The sequence below is a fragment of the Oratosquilla oratoria genome, chromosome 25 (assembly GCF_046742065.1).
Source record: "Oratosquilla oratoria isolate Oo_2021 chromosome 25, ASM4674206v1, whole genome shotgun sequence".
Taxonomy (NCBI): domain Eukaryota; kingdom Metazoa; phylum Arthropoda; class Malacostraca; order Stomatopoda; family Squillidae; genus Oratosquilla; species Oratosquilla oratoria.
Window position 1 is genome coordinate 52,775,752 of NC_134801.1, and position 18,800 is coordinate 52,794,551.

General features: G+C 37.7%; 1 protein-coding gene across 12 annotated transcripts in view; it reads right to left on the minus strand.

Annotated features, from left to right (window-relative positions):
• The window catches only part of LOC143038960 (putative phosphorylase b kinase regulatory subunit alpha), a 163,518-nt gene that overhangs the window by 124,485 nt on the left and 20,233 nt on the right, over window positions 1-18,800 (minus strand). For 11 of the 12 annotated variants that reach the window (XM_076208789.1, XM_076208781.1, XM_076208785.1 and 8 more), the window contains 4 exons: window positions 10,492-10,644; window positions 8,950-9,123; window positions 8,508-8,721; window positions 4,510-4,619 (listed from right to left, as the gene is read on the minus strand). In XM_076208789.1, coding sequence (XP_076064904.1) covers window positions 4,510-4,619; window positions 8,508-8,721; window positions 8,950-9,123; window positions 10,492-10,644 — 651 coding nt within the window. Of the gene's footprint in view, window positions 1-4,256; window positions 4,405-4,509; window positions 4,620-8,507; window positions 8,722-8,949; window positions 9,124-10,491; window positions 10,645-18,800 lie in introns of all 12 variants that reach the window. The other variant, XM_076208779.1, reaches the window with a different exon arrangement.

Sequence of the window (18,800 nt, forward strand, 5' to 3'; positions counted from 1 at the left end):
GAAAAAGGAGGAAGAGGGCAGCTGACAGTTGTCCTCATGAAAAAATGGGCTGTTGTTGTTGTTGTTGTCGTTCCCTAGACTGTCTGTCCGAGCAGTCCCGTCTCCCCAAGGAAGGCCACAGCCGAAACTGGGTTTTCCCACAAATCCTTTATAGAGTGTATGTTGTGTTGTTTGCGTGCATGATTGTGTATAATGCAGTCTTCCATTATGTGTTGTATGGTATGGGGTGAAGTGTTACATCCTGGGCAGCTGTTCACAACACGGTCGTCCAGCCTCTTCTGGTAGCTTAGAAGTGCTGGGTGGTGACCGCATCGCAGTCTGGCCAAGTGGACTGTAAAGATATGTGGTTGAAAGTGATCAAGATCTTGGGTCCAGTCTAGAGTGCACGCCAGTAGCCTTGCAATGCACCTCCAGTGAGGGTATTGATAATTTTTAAAGATGGGTGATGAGAATGTGACTCTTTTTAACATCTCACATAACCACCACTAGTAGATACCTATCATTTGTTCCACCTTGTGTAAAAAAATGGAGAAATACAATAGTAAAAATTGAGAGAGATCATGGATCAAGTCTGGTGAATAACCAGCCCCTCAGAGCTGCATTTCCAGATGAAAGTGAGAGTATGAGCATTAATGGGTTTTGAAGATAGGAAGTAGGGAGACGATTTTCTCGAACATCTGTCCTACAGGATTAGTCTCAAGGAAAAGTATACGACAGGCAACAAGCCATTAAGAAAAAAGACTGGAGAAAATTTAGCTGTGACCCTTTATGAAAGAGAAGAAATGTAAAGTGATGTGTAAGCACACAAAGGGAAAGTAATTCATACACAATTATATATACATTTTTTCCAATCTGTATGCTGTTACCCTGAAAGGAAGGTAGCTATGCATGGAAGAGAACTGGTCCCATTCCTCTCATTACCATCACATTTGTCCCTTTCATTCCTGTTAGAACCATGCAAAAATGGCACCATGAATATCCTCAGCAATACTGTCAATTCATATCTGGTGCACCACTCTTATGGAATAGTTTATTCCCTTAATCTATAATTTTTTCTTCAACTTACTCTGAACACCCATGCACATTTATACTTGTTCAACATCCTCCCTATGTAGCATACTCCTTATGAGCTTTTACAGCTTCATTCACCCAATTTTTCCACATTTCCCTTGCCTAGCCTTCCTTCACCAATTTATACATCCCTTGACAAAAAACTAAATGTAAACAAAATAAAGTGCACACATTATTTTCTGCTCTGTAAGACACCTATCACTACATACAAACACATCAAGGGACTTTCACATGATCAATATTTACTAGTATGAATGATACTATCAGTGTTTCTGCTAATGACAACCATAATCTACTCTGTGTTTCCCACATCAAGTAATAACTCCTTAGATGTCCTTCTAGGATATCTGGTACCAACCTGATGAAATTACTTCTATACTGTCATTAATCTTTACTGAACATTTAAGGTCCCTTAACATGTGGAAAGTGGTACCATCTAAATATTTACATATGCATTTACTGAAATATAATCATGTATATAAAAATTCTATAGTGTATTCCACAGGAAAAAGTTTATCATAGGCAACCCCTCTCAGAACAGTCAGATTCTGTGCATCCTTGTTAACAGAGATCTGATATTACTATCAAAGACCAATTAGGTGAAAAACACAATCATAAGCTGTACTTAGCTTCCATCTTAGCATAAACACAAATAAGATATATACAAATATAAATGTAATAAAAGTATTGGCTGTTAACTAATGATATATACTGCCTCAAGGAAGTATATGCACTAGGCACTAGGTGTAGGACACAATTATCTTCCAAATAATAAAGCATCAATCAAACTACTGCCCCAGGTCACTCTTGCAGGAGATCAACCAGTCCCCAGGTAGCTAGTTAAAAAAATAAACAAATAAAAATAATCTTGTATTGTTGTCAGACAAGAGGTGGCTGGTTTATGTAGAATGAGGTGCCATGTCTTGTGTGTTTATTCAATTGCACTTGCCTAATTCTACTCATAGTATATGGCATTATAGCTATGCTCAGGGGATCCTAGACAGGGATGGCCTTTCATCCACAAGGAGCTAAGATGAAAGGGGCAACATATGGGTTGTTTGATGGGTGAAGGATGGGTATATGTGTTGAAACAGCCCCCCCTCCCCCCTATAAAGGGTAAAGGGACTTTTGGTATAAGTATGCATATTCAACAATGTATTGCCCCACAATTCCTCAGCAAGTTTCCATTATTTCCATTCACCTTTCTACAATTAAAATCTCCCATCAGTTATAGTTTCCTCTTTTCAATATATACAGATTTTTTAATTGTCTGGATATATTATTAATCCTTCATGTTCTGTCTCATTCTGTACTCTTGTTTTTGGTGGGATATAAGCCAATTTTAGGTCTCTTTTCCACCTTTCTTCAACATTTTCATATTATTTCTGTCATTCCTTCCCTCATTACCTATTAATTCTAACTTTTATGATTTTTTTCTTCATTCAAGTGCTATTATCACTCCTCACATTGCCATAACACATTAATGTCCCTCACCTACTTGATCATATTTCCACTGAGCTTGATCTCAACAAAACATATCATGTCTGGTTCTTTCTCCTTTAAATGGCCATTTCTCTTTAACCTCTTCCATATAATGATGCCTATGTTGGCATCATGAGACATGAGTGGATATACAAGGATGCTAGTGTTGGCATCCTGATTATATTTATTTAGTAGTTGTAGCTGAGTGACCCCTTGATTTTTGTGAACTGGCTTGATCGCATTTTCTGTGTTCATTATTGTTAAAGATACGACCATCACCAAGTCGCCTTGCTAGGTGGTCTGTCGTCTGCTTCCCGCCATTTCTATATTTACTTGTTTTGAATTGGTTAGATTTGATTAATACTACCATTATCATTATAATGGTCTGCTATATATCTTTGATATGATTATGTTTGTACATTTATTTGGATCCAAGGAAAGAAGGTAATTATTTACCATCTTTGAAATATCTTGTTTTTGTAAGCAAATAAACAGAATCGACGCCATACCTTTTTGATTTGAACCCGCTCGACTTTTCTCGTAAGGCCAGCAGACATTGTGAGTTTTCTAACATTAACAATTATTACTCAGAATGAAAGAGAATGAGTAAATTAGCAGTGACTTTATATCTTATATTGCAAGTACTGTGATGCATCATCAAATCATCATACATCAGGCATCTGATGGTGTGTGCAAGAATTTGACTTGTATTAAAGAGGTTAATTGTGCTATTGTTAATCCATCTATATTAGTGTAAGCTACTTCCAACTGCCACTCTTCCCTTTTCATTCAAATGTTTTCTTTGAAACCATTTCTTCATCTTCTCACTAATCACTCTTCAGTAAACCACTGTCCTTCCCTGTTTGGTTCCCTTCTCATGTTTTTCCTTAGCTTCTTCTATCAGTTTTGTTGATTTCTATGTTCATTCCTCTGTTACATCCTTCTTTACCCTAAACTTCTTTCATTTATATTTGCTTGTTCATTTCCATGTTCTGTTATCTCATACAGCATGCTATGAAATTTAAAATTGATTTTCATCAGCCTTGTACACACCTGCCTAACCTATATACTGTAGTTCTTCATATATACCTTTCCCATTGTCCATAATAACTTGCACAATTTCTATTTCTTTCTGCCTTCCTTTTATTTCTCTATTCTTGACAGTAAGTGATCCTCTTTCCATCTAACCACAATGATACATTTATGTTTATATATATTTATATATATATATATATATATATATATATATATATATATATTATATATATATATATATATATACATATCTGTATAAAACACTAAAGATTTTCTCATTACTTTCGTGCAAATAAACTAATATAATATATCATATTTTTTCAATATAACCTAGTCTAATACAACAAACATGCACAAAATCAAAAAGTTATAAGAGGGGTTACCAAGGATCAATTTCTGTCTATATATGAAATGTGATATAGCCCCCTTAAACGTGCAAGCATGATATTCTGAGAACATATGCTTCTCTAACAATAGCTACACTATAAAATACAGGATCAAACACATGCATAACAGTAGCTCAGTAGCTTGCTATTAAAGTTTACTCAAAGTTCAAAAGCGTGTCAACTGAGGGTAACAAAATACGAATAAACCAACTATGGCAAAACAAACTACAGAGGAAAACTATTAGTACTGTTACCATTACACCTTTAATTACAAAAAGTTACCTAGAAAAGTCTTATTTATCTCCAGGGTAACAGTTGGTCTTCCAAGCATATGTTTCCATGTGCTTTGTAAGAAGTTTATTTCAGTTTTGAAAATATCAAGAAGAAGATCAATATCTGAGGCAATGAAAAACCTCTGTCTGTCTGCAAACTGTAAAAAGTGGAGAGGTTACAGTGAAAGTTTGGAGATTCATAAACAAAGACATTTAAAAGAAACAGAATTTTTGTCCATTAGTGACACGACAAGAAGACTTACCTGAGGAGTAAATGCAAAAATTCTATCCTGTAAACAGTAAAGCTTGCTTGTAGACAATATGCCCACATCTCGACTCTGACGTCCAGAAAGCCCCAATTTCTGATTACGTCCTACAAGAGGTTAAAAAATGATGGAGTTAGTGTATTCATTTCAGTAATAAGAAGTGGAGTAATCTGGTACCATAATCAATCACTTACAACTTACACTTGAATTAAATTTGAAAAGTAGCTTCATGAACAATGCATTTTAGTGGAAAAACCTGCAGCCCCACCACAGCTGCCATCAATCCTCAGGCCCTCCCACAGATCGCTCTCAGAAGAAACTTTGGACTGTTGTCTGTGATGTGCTGGTGTAGTGTTATTTCCAGGTCATTGGTTAAAAGTAGCAGCAGTCACCAGTTGTCAGCTCTTCATGTGTGAAAGTTGACAAAGAGAGATCCTGGGGGCCCACAACTGAGTGTCAGGCCCTCAGGACTGCACCTCCTACTGAATATGAGGGTGTAGACAGGTTCTGAAATGAGTTGTTGTTCTGTCTTTCTTGTAGGACCACCACATGCAGGTACCAATTATTGGTCCATACAGGCATACATATATATGCATATCAATGTATAAATGTGTGTGTGTGTGTGTATATATATATATATACACATATATACATATATATATACATGTATATATATATATATATATATATATATATATATACAGGTAGTCGTCGAGTTACAACCTATGCGACTTACGACTGATCGACTTTACGACCACGAGATGGTGCAATAATATCTAACATTTAATAGAGTAACAGAATTGCAATGTTATGCCTGGCAGTGCAGTAAATTACTCAGCACGCTGCGAGACGCGAGTACAATAGTTTTCGCAGGCTGCTGGCAGCGTCAGCATCCCAGCCAGCTAAATATTCTTTCATTTTGTTTGTTTGAAGTAAAATGTTTCCTAATTTTGCATTGTATTTTGTATTGTTGTATGTTTTGCAATTAATAAAATATAACAAACTTTTCATGCCCAGGCTAGTTTGTTGTTGATAACAATATGTTCGGTACAGTACTTAAACGAAAAAAATATGTTTTGTTGAAATAAAAGAAATCCTAATTTTGCCTTACATTTTGTATTTTTATGTTTCGCAATTAATAAAATGTAACAGTATTTTTTATGCCTAGTCTGTTGTCGATGACAAAATGTTCGGCACAGCATTTTGTATTTTTATGTTTTGCGATTAATAAAATGTAACAGTAAACTTTGTTTATGCCTAGTCTGTTGTCGATAACAATATTTTCGGTACAGTACGTAAACGAAAAGAATGTGTTTCGAAATATTTTTTTCCTAATTTTGCTTTACAATGATTTTAATGTAACCAACAAAAAAGGATTTGTAGGTCAAAGATGACAGGACTTTATTCAGTATGCATAGGCCTAGGCTACGTTTCCTAACGAAAATGATAAAAAGTTAATGAATATTAAACAACGTAGCTCAAAGATAATAAGATTTTATTCAGTATGCATACGTTTCCTAAAGAAAGTCTGATGGTAAAATAATACAAAGGTTAACAAATACAGTATTAAATATCATAGGTCAAAGATGATAGGATTTTATTCAATATGCTTAGGCCTAGGCTACGTTTCCCAAAGAAAACGATATGAAATTATAAAAAGTTTAAAAATACTATAAAACATAGTTCAAAGATGATAAGATGATTTCAGTATGCTAAATATAATATTTATATATATATATATATATATATATATATAAATATATACATATATATATTATATTATATAAAGGGTAATATATACTGTATATATATATAGACCGACTTGCATCCCGATCGACTTACGACCTGTCTGTCGGAACCGAACTCGGTCGTAAGTCGACGACTACCTGTATATATATAGAGTAAGGTGATGAGATGTACAAGGGGAGAGTGACAGCAGGATAGAAGTGAGCATTAAGGGTGAGAGACTGGAGGAAGTGGATAGTTTTAGATACTTGGGTGCGAATGTGGCAGGAAAGGGATGAGTGGGGGTGGAGGTAGAATGTAGATTGAGAGAAGCGAGTAAATGCCTTGGTGGATTAAAAAGTGTAATGAGAAATAGACATCTGGGAATGGATGGTAAGAGGAGGTTATATGAAGGAGTGATTGCGCCAACAGCACTGTATGGGGCAGAAACATGGAACATGAGAGAGGAAGAGAGAAGGAGTTTGAATGTGTTTGAAATGAAATGTCTGAGAAGTATGATAGGGGTTACTAGGCTAGATAGAGTGAGAAATGAGGAGGTGAGGAGGAGAACAGGGGTGGAAAGGGAGCTGGGAGACAGGGTTGATGAAAGAGTATTAGGATGGTTTGGACACATGGAAAGAATGAGTGAAGAAAGATTAGTAAAAGAAGTGTGGAAGGCAGAGGTGGAAGGAGTGAATATGAGGGGGCGTCCTAGGATGAGATGGATAGATGGGGTGAAAGGGGCATTACAAAAGAGAGGAATGTCTGTGGAGGAAGGACAGGAGAAGACAGAAGATAGGGGTGAATGGAGAGGGGTTGTGTATAGATGATGCTGTGATGCATGAGGGGGAGTGGGTGGGGATGGGGGGTGAGGAAATACGTATGAAAAAAAATTTGACACAGCCCGAAGGGATTTCTCCCCGTATTCTCCTTTTCTGCATGGGGGGACGGAGAGGGGTGGTCGCCGAATTTATGAAGCAGCCTTGCTGTGGATGTGCTGTGTCTTGCAACACTAATTCTGACCCAGGGCAGTGGCCAGGATGCAGGGATGACCTATCATCCAGGAGGTGCCAAGATGGGAGGGAGGGAGGAGGGTGGAGGGGAGCAGAATATATATGGAATGGGTGGGAGTGATTTCTATGCCTTTTTCTTTTTGGCTACCCCCTGTGTAGGGGGTAAAGCCTTTGGTATATGTATGTGTATGTATGTATATATATATATATATATATATATATATATATATATATATATATATATGGGTGGGGAAGGGCAAACGAAGATGTGTTGGGAATAGAGTTTATTGCCCTAACGTTGCGACCAACTTGGTCTTCTTCAGAGGAATACAGCATTACAGACGGATCACAATTCTTATATTCGTAGCGAGAGGGAACCCGCCAAGGTATGAGCGGAAGGGTCATGTTTTCCCTTTTGCTAACGATTTAATTATTAGGACACTTGCTGCTTTCGAGAGGCATTTAAATCTGTCTCTGTCGTTGTTGTTCTTGTTGGTGGTGATGTGTGCAGCTTGCACACATCGCCACCAACAAGAACAACAACAACACAGACGGATTTAAATGCCTCTCAAAAGCAGCAAGTGTCCTAATAATTAAATCGTTAGCAAAAGGGAAAACATGACCCTTCCGCTCATACCTTGGCGGGTTCCCTCTCGCTATGAATATAAGAATTGTGATCCGTCTGTAATGCTGTAGTCCTCTGAAGAAGACCAAGTTGGTCGCAACGTTAGGGCAATAAACTCTATTCCCAACACATCTTCGTTTGCCCTTCCCCACCCACATTCTCTCTCATTTGTCTGAAATAATTTTAAATATATATATATATCCATACACTGGGAACCAATGAAATTTCTACATGTAGTGGTCCTCGAACATGGACAGTAGATCTCCCCATTTTCAAAAGCTGTCAACCCCCTCTCATTTATCAGGAGGTGGAGCCCTGGGGGGCTGACACTGGGTCTCATGAATGGGCCCATGATCTCTTTTTAACCAACTTCAACTGTATTTCCCTCTCTCTTTTTTTTTCAAACATGGAGGGCCAACCACTGGCAACTGCTCCACTTCTACCATTTTCACCCAGGAGACAGAAACAGTCCTACACTAAAACAACACAATCCAAAGCATCTTCCTAGAGAGATGTCTGGGAGGGCCTGAGGGCCATTACCAGCCACCACTGTGGGGCAGCAGGTTTTCCACTTAGTGAAATGTGGGGCAAAGTTTCACTAATCAATTCAATAGTCAAGACACTGTACTTACCCAGGTAAGCATACAGTTTGGACAGCACCCTTGCAGGCTGCACCTCAATGGGAGCCACTTCACTCACTGTCTGAAGGTGAATATCAAGAGCTTTCAGCTTTGCCTGAATATTGGCATCTTCTGCCAAAACCACAACTTGGACAACAACATCCGGCTTCTTCTCAGAGCCTAGACGTCGATTAAGAGGGTCCAATTCACCACAAGCTAAAAATTTCTAGAAAAGAGAGACAAAATTTTTTTGGTTAAGTGGAAAAAAAGGGTAAGGGATGTATTAAAACATGGAAATCAAAGTACAAGAGCCAATGAATACCTCTGATCTGATATGCAAAGCAGACAAATAGGCCCATACCTTTGCAGACCTTTACATGAAAAAAGTAGACTATAGTTCATCAACCATGCTTTTATCATCAATTTGTGCCCCTGTACCAGCACTAGTACTCACATCTTCAAGAAGTCTTCCAACAATGTAAAGACTCTGTGCCCACATGAACGGAACCCTCCCAACAGGTATCCTCTCCTGTGACCCAGGCTCCTTGTACTCTTCTTCAACCTTTTCACCAGGAACTGAATAAAGCTCTGGGACTAGACGTAAACCATCATCAGTCGTTATTAGCAGCTGTAAGACAAAGATATATTATATTTTAGTTTCTTATCATTTTAGTATAAGGATTGGGAAAACATTTGAAAAGCCTACTAAGGATACAACCCTTTATGCAATGCTTGATCAGAGGACCAGGTCCAATATTTCTATTTTTTTTTACTTCACATTTTTCTGGGTGGGAATGGGTGGGGGGATGGGGGGTGAGAGAGTATGTGTGAGCAAAATGTGATGCAGCCCAAAGGGATTTCTCCCCGTATGTTCATTTTTCTCATGCAAGGAAAAACTGACAAATTACTTACTTCCAATTTGCCACCCTCTCCCTTTGGATATCTCATCACCTTACTTTTAACCACCTTTAACTTCAACTTTTTCCTATCACATACCTTCCCAAACTCCATCACTAACTCCCTTAATACCCTCTCTGACCCTGCCACAAGCACAGTGTCATCAACAAACAATAACTGGCTCCCCTCCATCTTCTCTTTATCATTTTTAACCATCTCCAATCCCCTACTCATTACCCTTGCAGTTACCTCCTGTACCACCTCATCCATGAACACATTGAACAGTCATGGTGACATGATACAGCTCTGATCCAGCCCCACCTTTACCTCAAACCACTCACTCTCTCCATTTCCAATTCTAACATAGGCTCTACTACTGTCATAAAAACTCTTGACTGCCCTTAACAGCTTTTCCCTAATCCCATATAACTGTAATACCTTTCAGTGCCTTCCTGTCTACCTTTCTCCAAATCCATAAAGGCTCAAAAATCATCCTTACCTTTAGCCAAAGCCTTCTCACAAGTCTGCCTTACCACAAAAATCTGATCCACGCATCCTCTACCTTTCCTAAAACCACGCTGCTTCTCACTAATTACTTCCTCTGTTCCTCTCCATATCCTCTCAATTAAAACCTTCCTATAATAATACTATTAATAATAATTATGATAATAATAATGATAATGATAATGACTGCCTAGATTTTGATAAGAAAACTGCAACCTCCTGAGTAGAGCAATGGTCCTCATGCCCTCCTATGGATCTTTTTGGCAAGTAATATTGGTTTACTTTCAGTATTGTACTAGTATGGATCTATTTCTATATTATCAACTAACAGGAGGAGGAAGAGGAAGATAAGAAGAACAGTCACTGGTTGTTACCTCTGTTTATGTGGAAAAACAAAAAAAACAAAAAAAAATGGGGGAAAAGTTGAAGTGAGAAATTTTGGCCATGAGATCGAGTGCCAATACACCTCCACATGGAGGTGAGGGTAATGAAATGTTTTAATGATGAACAATGAAGGGAATATTTCTCTATGATGTCTATCTTGCAAGACCACAACCTGCAGATGGTCCTTCCAAATATTATCATTGATACATACCTCATCCAATGCTTCTGAGTATTCTTTAACAGCCTCTTGGTCATTATGGAAACAAAAGTCAAGGATGAGGTAGCAGAAGAAGATGGGCCACTCGCACTCAATTTTTTCAAATACTCTCAGCTCTCTGGGATCATAATAGAGTCTGTTTGCATCCTGAAAGGAAAGGATTAGAATAAAAAGCTGTTGAAAAGACAAAGCATTTCAATATTTACTGAAGAGGAAATTGACAGAAATAAAAATTAAGTCATGTTTTATATAAACACAGCAAACCTCTATTACACAACAAAGAAAAGAATACCATATTTGATGGCATATAAGACCTACTCTTTTCCCAAAAATGAAAAGGATCAGAAAATATACCCTTAGTTTTATATATAAAAGTTAAGGTATCTGGTGGATTAATGTTTACCCAGATGCCATAGGCTAACAGTACTTGCATATAGACTAACTCCATACATATATACATACCAAAAGGCCTTTTCTTCATCATAAAGGAGGTGGCTGATTCAAAGCATACACCCACCCTACATCCATCCTACACCTATCCAAACTCATTTGTTCCTTCTTCCACCTCATGGATGAAGGTTCATTTGTCCCTATCCACACTGCTCAAGCCTAAGGCAATGCAGTGAGACACAGCCTTCATTACATGGCAATATCATGTCCTCAAACATCATCATCTTTATTATCACTTTTATTTATATACCAAAAGGCCTCTTCCCCCTTACAAGGAAGGTGGCATCCAGCCAAGGCATGTACACATCCAAGCGGATAGCCAGGAATGAGGTGGATGGATGGAGTGAAGGGAGCAAGGGAGTGCATTAGATAGGAAGGAACAGAGAGTGATTGTATGTAAATAAAGAAGTGATCCAACTTGACAGGATGTTTATGTCTGCTCCATAAATCTTAATAAGGGGACTGTCATATATCAAATCAGCATGGGTACACGAGTGCCGGCTGTTGGGCCCTGCTGTTGAGGCACTTGTTGTCTTGCTGCACTGCCTTTGACCTGAGTAATGTACCTGGGAACGGAGATGATACAAAGTGCTAAAATGGCAAGGGCAAAGAATGGGTTTTGGATACATGTGCGATTGATGTAGGATGGGCGTATGCTTTCACTTGGCCATCCATTTATACGGGAGAAAACGCCTTTTGATATATATAAACATATGTAGGTCTTATGATTATCATTATTATAGGTACTTTCATAGAAAAAGAATTACAGGTATTACAAAAATTCTAGATGAATGTTCTAGGATTAATATCTCTGTTTAACACTCAAATTTATACTGTTAAGCAGTAATTGTTTCTGAGTTATATGCATGTTACTGCCTAATCATGTCACACCTGGTACACATATCCTAGTTTTACATGAAAACAACTCAGCTTCTGAAAGACATTTGAAATTAGAGTGATCATGGTGAGTAAAGTCAACAGTGATCACTGTTGCTACTGGACTCATTTGCATAACCACCATTTATTGTTGCAAACAAAAAACTTCTAACCACTTTCATGAATTGCTGCAATTTTTGTATAAATTAATCCCTCCCATAACCAAACTGCTATTATGTGAACTACCATTATCTAAACATGATTCATGTGTATTGTATATAATCTCTATTTTTTCAAAACTGAAAATTTGTACTGGAGTTTCAGAGCAGAGATGGAGGGGGGAGGGGGTATAAGTTCACATTATGTATCTAAATACTCCCTAAATCCAAACACCCTGTGGCTCAATTAGTTTAGATATAGGAGGTATTACCATGGTAAGATTTTTTCTTACAATATAAACATCTTCGCACAACATATTGTCGTAACAAATACAATACTTTTCTTAATATTCCCTGCTGAAAGGGGAGGGGGTCTTATACACTTATGAATCTTATATGCTATCAAATAGAGTATTTCCGTAATAGTATGAATATATGTTCAAAACTGAAAAGAAAAACACATACAGTCCATTCCATAGAATGTGTAATTACTACATTGTGCTGGCAAATAAAGTAAAAACCTATCATATTACAAACACAACTTACTACTATACCATGCCTGCAAAAAAAAAAAAAAATGCTTACTATACATATTGATCACATTTCCCATCTCTTATCACCATGACATATATATATATATATATATATATATATATATATATATATATATATATATATATATATATATATATATATATATATATATATATGATGATGATATGGTTTTACATCACAAACTCCTTCCTATTAGGAGGCTTGGACGATGCCCCTTACAGAGGACTTTGTAGCATAGAATTTAATGAACCATGCCCTTGATTCATTTTTACTGGTGGCACGGTTCAAACTGCCATCCCCTCAACCTTTGCTGAAAGTAATGACCATATATATATAGTCATAACTTGCAGCAAAGGTCAAGGGGATGGCAGTTCAAACCCTGCAAGTAATGACACAAACATACTTGATATTATCATATTGTGGATCTGAAGTTAAGTCATACTGTACATATAAACTACAACTGTCTCAAATGCCTGATTTCTTTACTAATTTCTACATTACAAAGTCCTTCACAGTATACAGACCATAGCGCTTAAATGGGAAATTTTCATACATAAGAGAACTAGCATTTCTATCAGTCATAAGGGTCCAAGAAAAACACTTAACTTAAACAAGCTCTCACTACTGCAGCACGTGCTAAGAAAAAAAAAAAAAAAAAAAAAAAATTGCAGTAACACTGCTAACAAAAAAATCCTATGGAAATTACCTTATCTATTTGTAAATAATTCTTATTCTAGCATGACCAAAACAAAGCACCATCAATTTTTTTCTCATGCTAAAAACTGAGATACAAAGCTTTACATGGGATGTGAGCTACAAAACAAGATAAAGAGCCAACATATGTATAGTCCTAAAGCAATCAGTGGTCAGTAACTACCTTGTTGTTAGTTGAGAAACATTCTGGTTAAAAAAAATCACAACTATTATTCTGATACATTACAGTGATTCCCTGCAAATGTCAGATCAAACAACTAATGGTTTATTAAATTCCTTGGATAAATCTATGCCCATGCTTCTCATATATACACAGAACAATGAATCCAATGCCCCTGGTCTTCCTTGCAGAAGACTCTCGCCCTTTAGGCAATTGGCAACATCTTCTACAGAATACAAATGTGTACATTCAATTCATTCTCATGACATGGCTCCTAATCTTCCTTTTGTTAACCTCTGAAAACAATGGTACTGTGATAATTGGCAGCATCAGTTATACCATGTCTGCCTAAAAATAATGTGGATTGACTGAAGGTCTCCTTGGGAGTTCACCAATGATAATCCCTCCCATCCCCAAGACTAACTAGAAAGATAACTGCAGCTCTATTGCAGTTTTTTAATTGACTGATGGCCTATAATTCATCATGAATACATATGGCATCAAAATTTTTCGGACCATAAGGAGCACCCGTAATTTGCTATTCCCCGTCCTTACATAAGGCGCGCCTGACCATAAGGCGCACCTGGTCTCGTCCTCTGATAATCATGCATATGTGAGTGCATTCAGAACTGAACATTTTCGTTGTTGAATGAGAAAAATCGGTTGGGATTTAGCAAAATAACAAAAATAAATGATATATATATATATCTTTTTTGGTCAGTGAAATCAGACCACCTCCATGGACGGTCTGCCCTGCAAATACCCCTAAAAAACAACATAAACATGTTACGGTAATTGTGGGGAATAAAACCAACATTAACAGTTTTATTCCCGGAATTCTCTATTCACTTAAAAACACAAGATTTATTACAAATGACGGTAAATTTTTAGTTTCGACCATGGGTGCAATATAACAATAGAAATTTAATTATTAATTTTGTAAATTATAATGTATCAACGTAATATGCAATTTTGTGAATGGAAATAAAAAACAAAAAAGGTGCTAAAACAGATTTCGTAAGTAACGAAGTCGTGTCGGACAAATGGTATGCCATGTTTGTTGTGATAGATGCCGACGTCGAAGAAATGAAAGGATGATAAATTCGTTTATCCTCTTCAGTACGGGCCAAAATCTCGCGGGCAGCATTATCTGCCAGACGTATGATGTGTCGTAATAATACTCGCATCATAAAATATAGTCACCGCTTATATCGATCGTTCTATCTTTCACCCGTGAATTTTGATAACCATAGAAAATGTGATGGAGACAGTTTAGAGAGTATGTCATTACGCAGGGGCAACTACAATAAATATAATCAAGACGCCGATATGGCAGCCTCGCGTATCCACTTGCTCCTCATGCTGCCTACGTATGCAGCACCGTATGGATGGGTTAACCTAACCTAATCTGTGTTTAATAAATTATTATCTGCAAATTAAATGTCATCCAGCTCGTCCTTGTTGTCGTCGTCGTAAGAGACGTTGGCGGGCTTTTCAACCACTCTCTCAGCTTGCGGGGTATACAGAGTTCTTGCAGCTTGAATGAATGCATGTATCTCCGCTCCATAACATTCCTTCAAGGAAATGTACCTGGCAAGGTACTGTCGGAAGTACCGAGGCCATAAATTGACAGACGACAAGATGGTGTCCTGATCCTATGCCACCGACTTCGTTCATTAGCATATTTGCTTGTAGCAAGGTATTTTTTATTTTCATTTCCACCCACAAAATTGCATATTATGTTGATACATTTTAATTTACAAAATTAATAATTAATTTTCTATTGCTATATTGCACCCATGGTCGAAACTAAAAAAAATACCCAAATGACTACAGTCGGAGTGGAGTGAGACTAGACCAATGCAAAATGGCTGTCTGTGTTGTGGACGCTATTATGTCATAGCCATGATAGAGTGAATGAATGCGGTGGCATGGACTCGAAAACTGTCAAAGTTTTAGCAATTTTCTTGTCAAGATACATGCATCTTGGTTATAACTTGGTTGTAACTTTTGCTAGGCCTATGCACTGTCGCCGTCGGCAGGCTAGCTACGAAACGTGTCAAAATAGTACGTCACTGTCCGAGGCATTTTTTTGCACTGAAGCCACACATAAGGCGCACCACCCGATTTTGGCCGATTTTAAGGATTTTGCCCACGCCTTATGGTCCAAAAAGTACGGTATATATATATATAACATTTATGTGTATATGTATATATATATATATATATATATATATATATATATATATATATATATATATATATATATATATATATATATATATATGAGAGAAATTTCCTGTTGACAGCAACATTAATCTGATAGTTTATGACAGTCACATGCAGGATTCAAACCCACTGCTTTCGGCCACCCAAAAGCATGAAAAGGATTTGTTCTGATCCTTATTCACTGCCACTAGTGGGCTTGGGCCTTGTGTAAAACAGGTACTGGGGTCACAAATTAGTGATCTTTCCTATCCTCAGGAGTCAGATAGATTCCAGGTTATAAGGCTTTTATAGTCTCTGGCCAAGGAGGCAAAGGCATTGTGAAGGTAATCTTACAGGTGGCTGAAAGCAGTGGATTCGAATCTTGCATGCAACTGTCATAAAAATTATCATATATATATATATATATATATATATATATATATATATATATATATATACACAAAACCTAGCTTCCCAGTGAGATCAACATCACCCAGATCCAAGACAATGCCACAGCCCCACAAGGAAGTACAGCACCAAGGCACCAGTATCTGGTCTCTGGATTGGGTCCAAAAACTCACTCTTTCCTCTTTAATACTTCTCACCAACTATCCCACCCCCCTTTTTTTCAAAGATGGGGAGGGGGTCAGGTTCCCCTCCCCTCCTACCTTTCCACCTTATAGCAAGACACTGAAAACAACCCAAGCCCATTCACATGTCCAACATCTACAAAACTATAAAGTTCTCATACATCCATCAAATGCAACACATAGAACCTTACAAGCATTTCACTCACCAACACAAACCAATATATGAAGAATCAGAGCTGTAGCCACAAGACAACAACACACATCCAAAAATGTACATGCACAAAAAACATACTCTGAACATACTGCAAATGAAAATAAATGGGATCACAAACACACAGAGCTGTTTCAAATCCTACATAAACACAACATACACATAACCCTAATTCAGGAAACAAGGCTATCATAATCCACACTACCCATATTAACCAATCATTAAGTTAGGAATTAATAAGGAAAGACAACATGCAATAAGCAAGGAAAGACAACACAAGACACAGAGGTGATTCAACACTAAATACACAACAGCATACTTTTCTCCAATATAACAAAAGAAAGTAAACAGACACTAGCAGACACCATAACAGAAATGATCTCAATCCAAACACAAATAAAGAAAAAATTACAATACGACAAATATTTACACATCACCCACCATATCAGACTCCAGAGGCTACACCTCTCAACACACTAACAAACTATATATTGTCAGGGGATCTGAACACACAGAACCCATGCTAGCAAAATGCACTAACAGGAGACCAAATACATACATACATATACCAAGGGCTTTTCCCCCTTACAAGGGAGATAGCCAAAGTCAAAGGCATAAATCCACTCCCACCCATTTCATCCCCACATACTCCACTCCTTTTCACCACCTCCCTCCCTCTTTTCTTGGCTCCTCCTGGACAATGGGTCATCCCTGTATCTCACCCACTACCCTGGGTCAATGGCAATGTAGCAAGACACAGCATATCCACAGCAGGGCTGCTTCATTTATTTGATGAACCCCTTCTACATCCCCTCTTACAGAAAAAGAGAAGATGGGGAGAAATCTCTTCAGGCTGTGCCAAAATATCATTCACACATACTCCCTCATCCCCCCCCCCGAAATAAACAAAATGCTAGAACAAATCCCCAATCTAAACATAACAGATTTCAGCAACCATCCCACCAAGCAACCTTCTCAACATAACCAAGAAGCAATATCCTGACATAACAAAATAATCACACTCCTCCCTCCAAACATAACATAGGAAACCATACATGACCTCCTCTACGAGCATTTCCCAATAAAAAAAAGAATTACAGAATTCACTCAACCCAGACAAATATTGTTGGGCTCTGGTCCATAGGGGTGTCCTAAAACAGTTCTGAAAGTATTGAGGTTAGCAGATTGAAGGAACAGAGTAAACAAGTCTCATCATTCCTTTATGAATAGATTTTACATATATATATGATGTGCATCTCTGTTATGTAGGAGTGTCTCAATAAAGGCAACGATGTAGTCAACAACGCAAGGAAATACAATGCATTAGATGAAACACACATTAATCTATCATGTCCACAGTGAGTGTCAGACCATATTCCAGAGACAAATGACGTTAGTTATGCACAGAAAAAGAAGCTATGGAGTAAATTGCATAATTAACTTTGTTACAAAATATCAATCCTCTATGTCAGTAACAACTAAAAGATGGGAAGGGATATTAATTAATTTATATGTTCCAAATGCTTACATAATCATACATATACATCTATCTATATACTAAAGGGCTTCTCTCCCCTCACAAGGTAGGTAGCCACCCATGAATTATTTCTCTTATATCATAGCCCAAGTCAGAAGCAATGCAGCAAGACACAGCACATCTACATACATATAGTAAAAGACTCTTTCCCCTATATATGAGGGTGGCCAAGGCAAACCATACACAAACCCTACACCCATCCCTCATCCATCTAAAACCCATTCACTGTCCTTCCCTTCTTATTCCTCAGGAATGACAGGATATCCCTATCCCCCACTCACTGAGGCAATGCAGCAAGACACAGCACCTCTACAGCATGGCACAACAATCAGAGCTGGTTTACACTCACTGCATGGCAATCCCCACCCTTCTGTCATCCATTTGAGAAATTATAGAGCAGACAGGATGAAATCACTTCAGGCCATATCATTTCCACTCCCTTTCCTGCTCAACAGATATTCCTCGTGCATCCAATGCCCTTTCAACCTCATTCTCAGTATTCCTCTCAAGTTCATTCCATCCATCTTCAGCTTCCACACTCATTCATTCCATATGCCTAAACTATCTCAGTATTCATTGATGAAACCCATCTGCCAACTCTCTTTTCATCCCCACTCTCTGTTTCATCTTCACACTTCTCATGTTATCCATCCTCATGACTCCCACTTTACTTCTTGAACACTTCATCATCTCAAATACATGGCTCCTCCTTTCTGCCTCCTCCAACCCTTTGCTTCATGCAATGTTGTGGACACAATCACTCCCTCATATAGTCTTTCCTTTGTGTTTGTCCCAAGATACTTATTTCTCATAATTTAATTCCCTCCAGACATTACTGGTTTCC